This window comes from Fulmarus glacialis, unplaced genomic scaffold (assembly GCF_000690835.1).
Source record: "Fulmarus glacialis isolate BGI_N327 unplaced genomic scaffold, ASM69083v1 scaffold44126, whole genome shotgun sequence".
NCBI lineage: Eukaryota > Metazoa > Chordata > Aves > Procellariiformes > Procellariidae > Fulmarus > Fulmarus glacialis.
Genome location: NW_009220808.1, coordinates 1 through 9995, shown reverse-complemented (window position 1 = coordinate 9995; position 9995 = coordinate 1). Strand labels below are relative to the sequence as shown.

At 50.6% G+C, this 9995-nt stretch overlaps 1 protein-coding gene across 2 annotated transcripts; it reads right to left on the bottom strand.

The window, feature by feature from the left end:
- Positions 1-711: 711 nt before the first annotated feature.
- IST1 (increased sodium tolerance 1 homolog (yeast)) lies at positions 712-7951 on the bottom strand. 2 transcript variants are annotated; one of them, XM_009580887.1, is made up of 9 exons: positions 7857-7951; positions 7004-7184; positions 6652-6739; positions 6247-6330; positions 5730-5840; positions 5135-5341; positions 3511-3603; positions 2261-2306; positions 712-1093 (listed from the first exon to the last, which is right to left on the bottom strand). In XM_009580887.1, the coding sequence occupies exons 1-9, from the start codon at positions 7942-7944 to the stop codon at positions 894-896; spliced, it is 1098 nt and encodes a 365-aa protein (XP_009579182.1). In that variant the 5' UTR covers positions 7945-7951; the 3' UTR covers positions 712-893. The 2 variants fall into 2 exon arrangements, with proteins under 2 accessions (XP_009579182.1, XP_009579183.1); XM_009580888.1 differs by lacking the exon at positions 3511-3603 and having other exon boundaries at positions 894-1093.
- Between the last annotated feature and the right edge of the window lie 2044 nt (positions 7952-9995).

The window sequence follows — 9995 nt, the reverse complement described above, 5'->3', positions numbered from 1 at the left end:
GCCCATCCCCGTCCCCAGGGACAAGCCTGTATCCCACCAGAGGCCCCTGGCCCCCAGCTCTGACACACTCAGTGCCCAGCGAGGAAGGAGCTGGTGCAGCCCACGGCGCAGCCAGCACACTCCGCATTGCTCCGCCAGCCCTCTGCCCGGCCAGCTCGCACTCCCAGGAGGTTCAGGCCGAACGTGCTGCTGAACGGTAAAGCATACAGCGCTGCCCTCCTGTGCACAGGGAACAACCCCCCACCGAGAACGCAGAAAAGGCCGAGGAGGGCTCCCCGCGAGTCCTGTGGGAGCAGAAGAGGACATCAGGCAAACTGCAACGAGATACAGCTGGAGCCAGGGAGATGGCAGAAGTGCCAGCGTGCCCTGCACAGCCTCAAGGGCAATGCCAAGCCTCCTCACGGCCATATTCCCTGCCTCCACCCCAATTAGTTAGAAGTCTTACCAAAGGGACTTAATCACCCTTATCTCCTTACAGGCCACCAAGCGGAGAAGGGCAGCTTGTGGATGCTGCTGCCCTCAAGACCACCAGGGGAGAGGAGAAAGCCCTCTCACATTTCAGCTGCCAGCTCCCTTCTCTGGGGAAGAGCCACTGCGGAGGCAGCCAGGAATGGCACTCAGAACGTCACGCGCAGCTTTCCCATAGAGCTACCCAGACTGACAGGGGCTGCTCCCTGCTCCAGTCTCACAAGATTCCCCGCAGTTCACCTCCTGGAGCAACAAAGATTGGGAAAGCAGCAGCATTTGGTTTAAGTACAGCAGGAAGAGAGCTCAAAAAGAAGAGCGCATTCATTTGAGGTTAATACAGGAAACCAATTTCAAGGGGAGTGTTTCAGAGAGAAGGAGCTGTCACAGCTCCTGCCCCTCACATTGGAGTTACAGCCCAGTCAGTTTTATGTTTTCTTCTTTAGCTCCTCAAACCTCCGAGAAAGATCATCAAAGTCAATGTCTTCAGAGGCAGAGGAGTTGGCGCCGGCAGACGCTGTTGGCAGCGTATCTGGCACGGATGGTAATTCAGGCAGCACAAAGTTATCAAAGGTATTAGGAGCTCCAGCTCTTGGTTTAGGAGAAACTTCTGACTTGGGCCCAGGTCCTATTTAGAACAAGAAAAGTATCATTTCACCTCACCATCATGACACTCTCACCAGGCCAAACAGAGCCACACAAGAGAAAGGTCATTCTACCAAAAAGGCAGTACCAATATATTTTTCTGAACAGGACCGGTGGTCCTGCAACTCCAACCGCACATAGACTCAATGGAGAAAAACACAAGGTTTCAGGTTTGTATGGCTGCAAGAGGCTGCAGCCATGGCAGATCTAGACTGGTGACCCTATCCTATGGCTACACCAGACAGCAGAAGATCCCCCTCCACTGCCCACAGCCAGCTGCAGGTAGGCTGAAGCCCCCACGTGCCTATACTGGCTGGACTGCACCATGGGGATTCAAAGTCCAGCACCTCTGAAAGACACGTGCAGGTATCACATGCTGTCATCCAGCTGTCAGACTGAAGCATACAGCCAGATCCAGTGCACCCATAGGCCCACCTTCTTCAGCACGCATCACCAACACTCCCCAGAGGACTCCATTAGATCGGCAGAAATCCTTGCTGGAGCTGGCAAGGGTCTACTTACTCCAAAAACCCTCTCTGCCTTTATCAACTGCTAGAGATAACAAGTGCTTTCAAAACACACAAAGCAGAATCACACTGTACAAGGCAGGAGAATTTTGTTATGATCCAATTACGATGCATGAAGCATCTCGTAAGCCTTTACGTAGATGGACCATGGGATAACAGCTCTCTCTTACTAGTCCTGCTCTGCTGTATGCAACCTCAACTCTGACATTAAAACAAACCTAACTACCCTCTTAGTGCTTACTTCTCTCACTCTGTTGCTTCAGAACAGTATTATTTACGCTGTGTAAAAATACATTATCACTTAGAGCTGTTGCTTTCTCATTTTATCTTGCATCACGTTATACTTGGTCTGATGAGACAGCTTAAGCTGGAGACCCAGTACTGACTCCGAAGTCAAACTCTAGTTCCTGAGTTTCCCAGTGGAAGTCTGGATCCTCCCTGATTTGAGAGGATACCCTCCACTTCCGTCAGAGTCCTCTCTAAAGTCAAATCCTGCTCTCAAGATGTGCCGAGTCCTACACGTTGTTCCCTATATGGAAAGCTTCCTCCCAGGGGCACTGGGATCCCAAGCTAACCACAGCTCCTAACCACCCTAGGTTTCCCATACCTCTTGACATACTCACCAGCCACCGGCGCAGAAGCGTCCTTGTCAGCATTAGGCTCATCAATCTGGAAAAGACACTCAGTTACTACAGCTCTCTCTCTCACCAGGCACAGAATCACGCAGGTGCACAGGCACTGCTCATGGGCAACAGCGGCCAATCCATACAGAGCAATGCGTACCCCACCCCTCCCCAAGAAGGCGGACAACCCTGGCTTCCAGCACACTCAGAAGAATCTGCCTCTCCTCCCAAGAGAAGGAGGCAGTGCTTCAACCTTCCTCTGCCCCCCTGTCAATCAAAGCAGCTTCACTGGCCATATTCTGGAACTGGATAAACAGAGCATAACCACTAGCAGGTCTGAAACACTTATCAGAGACATAAGCAGGAGAAGACTGCCCTCTTCATCCTACTGCTTCCTTTCTTTCACAAAGAATAGATAGGTCCTTGTAAGCAGTAGCAAGGTATGAAATGACCCCATTTCAGGTCTTGGTCCGGTTGGGACAAAGGCCCACGGCATGGTCAGTTGTGCTGCTATAACTCCTCATTCCCTGTGGGCTGCAGTCAGTACCATCTATCTCTACCCAGCTAACAACTGCTGCATCTGTGCCTGCATCTCCTGGACTAAAAGGCTGCTGTGCAGCTAATACAAAGTGCTAGCACACACAGGTGCTTGGCTACGCTCATCCCTACTCAGGATACTGCAAAAACAAGAAACGTGTCACTGAAAGCAAAATGAGAGGCATGAGCATGAACTGCAGCAACAAAAACCATAGACAAACATAGAAAGAGAAGACTCCAGCCTCTCCTTCGCTGTCCCCAAGGACCGAGAAAAGTCTGGGAAAGGAAGAGTGTTTAAACATACATCAGATGGGTCAGCCAAAATTTTCATCCAGGCTAACTATGAATTAGTTCAAAAGCCATAATTAAACAGACTGAAGGTGATAAATCCTTCACATTGCAAAAAAACAGGATTTGTGGACTCTACTTGTTAACTGTTTATCACCATTTTAACAATGCAGTAAAATAGATCTTGGCCTTCCTTTGCAGCCAAAACACACAGCTGAATAAGGAACTTCCCCTCACAAGTCATTCTCCCATCACACACATCCAGTGATTCACCACACCCATAAGCAATGCCAAGCACCACCCCAAAAGCTCCAAAGGTTGACAGCAATGTGCTTAATGAATGTTTGCCTTTTCCACAGCTACCACTGCACTCTTTTTGAGGTTCCCTCTGCTGCCTACAATGGTGATTCAGCTCAGGCACTTACAGACTCGTATGCTGGTGGGGTTGCCGGAATTGGTGGTGGATGGATGTTAGTGAAAGGCTGGTAGGTCCCCACTGGTAGGCCATTGAAGTTCTCCTGTAGAGAGAGATTACAGTCATGCACCAGACTACTCACCTGGGAGAACGACCATGGGACACAATACACCTACAGCTGCTCTTGCAGTCAGAGACGAGTAGTCTAAGATAAACGCAGGCAAGTATCCAACCTGATATAGCTTATACCTACTAGGAAAAGATTCTCAAGTATTCAGTCAGATGTAGTCACCTGGAGCAACCAGACCCAGCTAACAGGTCTGTGGGTTATTCTAAAGAACCAGCACGACTAAACACTTAATCTTTCAAGGCATTAGAAGTACCAGGACAAAAACAGTAATACTCTGCCTTAAGCACACTTGAGCCATTTCTCCTGAGTGTAGTATCACAAAACAGGAAGGAGGTCTCTGGCTCACTTCAGGCTTTGTGTTACCCTTACTTGTAACACAACAGTGCCTCAAAGTCCTAGACTTGGCACAAGTCCTCAGCCTGGGCCTTCAGCCATCTGATGATACTTGGCCCAGATTTTCCACAAAAAACACTGCAGCATTGCTGGGACCATATTAAGACTTTAAGCCATCCCACTGTTCTGCCACTCTTCAGTCTACACAGATATCCTGTAAATGACTGAATTCAGAGAACAGTGCTCTTTTCAGCTCCCACCTTCCACACTCGCAACAAATCATCTCCAAGAGCCACTGGCCTGGTCCCCTCCCCATGCAGGTCTGAAGGCAGGGCACGTCCGCATTTTTCTGTGCTGTTCCCACCCCACAAAACTCACCTGATTTCCTTGACTGAATCTTGGCATACTACCAGCCTACCAACTTCAAAGTGCAGCTCCAACCCCTGGTCAAAAGCCTGACAGTCAGAAGACTGCCTCAGGAGTTAAGTCTGGACTCCTCTGTTCCCTGAAGGCAAAGAGGACTGGGTGGAGGACAGGGGTAGGAACCTCCACAGTCAAGAGCAACATGAAGCTTCAGCTGCACTGCCAACAATTCCCATCCCATGCAGTCTCACAGCAACACAATGGCCTTCTGACATATCAAGCTATCAGGTACAGACACTTCCCCATCAGCAGGCACAGGGCTAAGCACCACAATCGGAATCTTCCACAGAAAAAGGGAATGCTCGAAGCAAAGATGGAACACCTCTCCTATGAAGAAAGGCTGAGAGAGCTGGGGTTGTTCAGCCTGGAGAAGAAAAGGGTTCGGGGAGACCTTACTGCGGCCATTCAGTACTTAAAGGGGGCTTATAAGAAAGACAGGGACAAACTTTTTAGCAGGGCCTGTTGCGACAGGACAAGGGGTAATGGTTTTAAACTAAAAGAGAGTAGATTTAGACTAGATATAAGGAAGAAGTTTTTTACAATGAGGGTGGTGAAACACTGGCACAGGTTTCCCAGAGAGGCGGTAGATGCCCCATCCCTGGAAACATTCAAGGGCGGGTTGGATGGGGCTCTGAGCAACCTGATCTAGTTGAAGATGTCCCTGCCCACGGCAGGGGGATTGGACTAGATGACCTTTAAAGGTCCCTTCCAACCCAAACTATTCTATGATTCTATGAAAGGCACTTACCGGTCCCTTTGGAGGCGGATAGGAGAAGGGTGGATTTGGTGTTGGCATGGGCATAGGCATCATCACTGGCATGGGTACTATTCCATCATGACCGACCAGCGGGGCTGTAAATCCACCACCTCCTCCCCCTCCATGGCCACCCTTCTTCACATCATCTGTGAATCCCACATCAATCAGATCTGCCTCTCCACCTGCAGGGGCTTCAGCCTGGAGAGGGTGGAAGAATTCTGCTCATCACACACAGATCTATTCTGATCACAGCCCTCTGAACAGCATCAGATGCAGCATTTGTCACTGGTCAAGATGGGACAACACAACAAGGACAGAACAGACAGCAGCTACACAGTGATATTAATGGGAATCAGAAAGGGAACCAGACTATAGCATGACTAACTACAGCCACATGCCACAGGGCTGTGGGAAGGAGCAGGGATCGTGCTATGCTAGGGCTGTTTAGAGGATACCAAAGCACAATTACCATCGAGTTCACCGCAATGCCACAGCCCTGCGCTCTGAAAGCCCGCACACAACTAATGGGATATTTCAGCCACTGGAACACAGAAGGGACCTCCAGAATTGCCGGTGCCTCACTCACCATCACCACTGAGTCAGGCTCATAGGGCACGTTGTAGTTCTTGGCAATCTCGATGAGGTATCTCTCCACCAGAATCTTGGGCGGCGCTTCCATGCTCAGCTTGTGCATCAGCTGGAACACAAGGGTGCAGAGACAGTCAGCAGGACTGGGGCAGCGCAGCACAGCCGAGCTCTATCCCAGCCAGGGCCACCTGCTGAGGATAGCACAGGGCAGCCTTGAGGAGGCCTCTCCTCCCAGCACGGCACTGCTGCAGAGGAGGCTGCTGGCAACCACAGGCCAGGGCTCCACGTGCTCTGCTCCTCTCCATCCACAGCCAGCACGGCAGGGCCCCGTTGCCAGGGACCTCAGCACTATGCTCCTGTGCAGGCAGGCCCCCAGCAGCACAGCTGGCCCACCCTACTCTGCAGTGAGCCACAGGCATCAGCCACTGGCCACAGGAAAAAGGGGCAGAAAGCCACAGCAGGCATGTCTGTTCTGCCAGCTCCAGCTGACTGCAGCTGTTCCACCAGTTCATTACCCTGTCATTGACTGTCCCAATCTGGTTTGTCCGGCACAGCTTCCCATACTCCTTGCTGTACTTGGCACACAGCTGGTCAGCAACCTGCAGCAGGAGAGAAATTCTGGGAACGTGCACACCCTTGCTTTCCCCCACCACACACTGCACATCTGCTGTAGTCCCTACAGCTGCCCGCCTCCCCCTCCACCACAGATCACCCTCATTTCTGCCACTGAGTGCCCCAGCTGAGTAGCCTTAGCTATCCCTGATGCTCCAGGGACAGCTATACTGGGGTCTCCATCTGCAGAGCCCATAAAAACATGTCCTCTGCCTTAATGTCAGAGTCCCAGACAAAGGCTTCCACCAGCTTCTGGCAGCATCACCCCCACCCTGCACACGTAACATCCCTCAAACAACCCTACTCACAATCTTCAACTCAGCCACTTCCGACTGGAGTCGTGGTGCAGCCCAAATCAGTGTAGATACTGCTTCTGCCAGGCCAGAGTCCAGCTCCCTAAGGACAACAGAAGACAATCCTATCTCCACACCAAGCACCTAGTCTTTGCTGCCCTCAATCTGCATCGCCTGAAAGTCCCCATTCTCCATGCTGGGCTCCAGAGTCTTCCCTGCATGGGGAAGGAAAGGTCTCTGGAGGCCCCAGGACACTGAGACAAAGAGGTGCCCTTCTGTTTCCCAGGCCTGCCCCCCAGCAGTACCCCTCCCCGAGCCCAGGGGCCTGGACCCTCTCCCACAGCACACCGTCTAGGCCAGAGCTTACTTCATGGACTGAATCAAACCAAAGCGGGCTAGCAGCAGATCGCAGTACAGCTCCAGGATCTCCATGGCCTCCACAAGGTAATCTTCACGGATGATGTGCTCCACACGAATCCTGGCACGCTCATCTTTTCCAGCTGCCAGATAATCTGCAATCTCCTTCCTTGCCTTCTGGGCCAGCTCAGCTACAGCACATATCCCCAAAGCCAGTCACTGTGCTGGCAGGGACTGCTGCCTCCGTACCCGCCCACAGTCCCCACCACACACAAAGCCATTATGAGCTCCTCTCTCTCCTTCATTGAGCCTCTGCAGTGCGAGATACTGAGCCATGGCTTGGTGGAGCACTTGTTTCTACGTCCTAGCACACCCAACTCATGGGAGAAAGGAGAGTGGGCTTTTAGCCACTAGTAACACTCCTACACCTTCAACATCCCTGCAGAGTCAATCAGAACCAGGGATCTTATCTGTGTCTGGGCAGGGCAGGACAGCACAGGAGAGCCTCCCACAGCACCCAGGAAGTTCCGCACTACGCTATGGGCACAGAAGGCCCAGGAGAGGACCCCCAGGGCAAACTGGCATGTCCCTCCACACAGGGCCCACAGCTACCACCCCATACACCCCACAAATTGCACTCTGACACCTGCTGGGAAGGTGGACAGAGGCCACGTTGTGGCCAGCCTGCTCCGTTGGGTACTCACACACTGGGGCAGACTGCAAGGCCTGGGTCCAGCACGGAAGAGCAAAAGGCTGCTCCATACTCGGCCCATGAAAGCACCCTGACTCCAGAAAAGTCTTCTCCTCAAGTCTCCTGAGCCCCAAAAGCATGCTGGGTCACACCTGCCCCCTCAAATACTCACTCTTCTTTTTCTCCAGCAGTTTGAGGCGATTGATGACAAGGCGCAGGTTGACTCGCAAGCGCTCAGCCTTGAACCCAGAGCCCAACATGATAAACACTTTCTGTGGGAGAAGAGGGGAAGATCATTGGAACCAGGAGCTGTTGGTCACGCCGGAACGACACCAGACACTGTTTTACTTGGGGAAAAAAAACCCCACAATTTCTCCAAACAAACAGGTACAGGCCTGCTATTCCTGAATCTGGTTATTTGCAAATGACTGGACCTACAGCACTCATCATTCGCTTTCCCACTTTACAATCCTGCACATAACCAAGGCCAACAGGGAATAGAAACTTCCTGGATATTCCCATTCCGACAGACAGAATCTTGACCCCAGAAACAGATGTAAGATGATCAAAAACTGGGACTACTCCATAAATAGGAACAGGGTTAGAAAAAATACCCTAAAACAAGAAGTTAAAGGCCTGGGTCTATTTAATCTAGGCAAGTGACACTAGCCACTGATGTGAATACTAGAGTACAGTAAAGTTTTAAGAACGTTAGACAAACATTTACCGGCAGTGGTCTAGGAAAATGTGACTGTGCCTCAGTTCAGCAAGCTGAGCTTACTGGGATGGTATTTTGAGGTTCCATTTTGCCCTAGATTTCTAAGAAGCCCAAGTGGAAAAAACCCTCAGATTTCACAACAAACAGCATAGCTGCTAGGAGACATGATTTCATTCCCTTACTTCAAAAGGTAAGGGAAGTAAACCAATGCCTCAAGATGCCATCTGCGACAACAATCACACATCAAATCCTCTCTGTCTCTCTCTGTTACTTCATTGACAAAACCACATTTTTAAAGAAACATGAAAGTAAACTGCCAGAACTAAGCTAACCTTTGTCCTATTAATATGCAAGTTGTAAAACAGCTGTATGAATAATCCAAGGATTGTACTAACTAAGGCTGTTACAATCCTGTCATCAGAAGGAAAAAGTTGCCATTCCATATTCCCCACACTCTTCCTCCTTACTAAACACATGCTCTGGCACTTCTCCAATCTCTCATGAACCAGTTCAACTCATTAGTCCTACAGAAAACTAACTCAGAAGATGCTTTATTATGGCATTTTGTTATGCAAAGGACTGTTCACCAAAAAAATCCTTACTTAAGAGCTATCACATAAGAAGAACCTCAGCTTGTACCTGAAGGGCACATTGGAGCAGATAGCAGTGATAGCATTTTGTGTATAACTAGTGGTTTACATAAGATTTATTACTATCTACAGTATAACCAGTTTATTTAGCTGATCTATTCACACATCAATTCAGGTATTTCAATGATGCACAGAACCAAGCAAGCTCAAAAAACATTGCTACAGAAATATGTATGCATGATATAAGTCTGATGCCATAAAAAGCAAGTTTTGCCCTTCTGTAACTGGACCATACTCATACATCATTAAAATAACTTTACAGTGCTGCAAGAAATAGTCTCAGCACGAGTTGCAATGCCTCTGTAAAAGTACCTATTAAGTAACTATTCTGATTAACAACAACCTGTTTTAACTGATTAGTTCAAAATACAGCCATTAAGTAGCAGCCAGCTCACCAGCCATTCTTTCGCAACCATCCTGCTGTCATTCTAGAAAGTTTTGTTGCCCTGCTCCCCCGCATGAGGCTCTCAGCCACGGTGTTGCAGAAAGGCTGATCCAGTGCTTCCTTCCCTGTACCTTGCCTTCCCATCCCTCCCTGTAGACGTGCTGCTACTCCCACCAGACCTAACTAACCTTTACTCATACAGCAATTAGCCTGTTGCTAGTGTGGTTTCCAGCTGCATTAGTTGCATGAGTCGGCTGAAAAGACTCGCCGAGTAGCTGCCCAATGGCCAAGCCTAGTTCAGAGAAGCGCGCAGGCAGCGCCGGAGACCCTGGGTTAGCTTTACCGCCGCAGGTGCACCCTGACGGGGCTGAGGGGGAGAGATGCCTCTGCCTCCCCGCTGCCGTCCCCAGCGAGGTGGCGCGGAGGGAACGTCGCACAGCGCGGGCGGGGCAAGCCCCGGGCCTGCCTTCAGCCCAGCCAGCGGGGACTTGGGGCAAGGCATCCCCCGCACTACCAGCACCTTCTCGGCCACCGAGCGCGCCCCATCGCCCCAAGCTC

Excerpts from the sequence above, each read along its gene's own strand:
- IST1 (XM_009580887.1), bottom strand. The coding sequence starts at position 7,944 with ATGTTGGGCTCTGGGTTCAAGGCTGAGCGCTTGCGAGTCAACCTGCGC. Across the intron at positions 5,342-5,729 it reads AGCCTGACTCAGTGGTGATG|GCTGAAGCCCCTGCAGGTGG; the intron begins GTGAGTGAGGCA and ends CACCCTCTCCAG. Across the intron at positions 1,094-2,260 it reads CGCTTCTGCGCCGGTGGCTG|GACCTGGGCCCAAGTCAGAA; the intron begins GTGAGTATGTCA and ends TGTTCTAAATAG.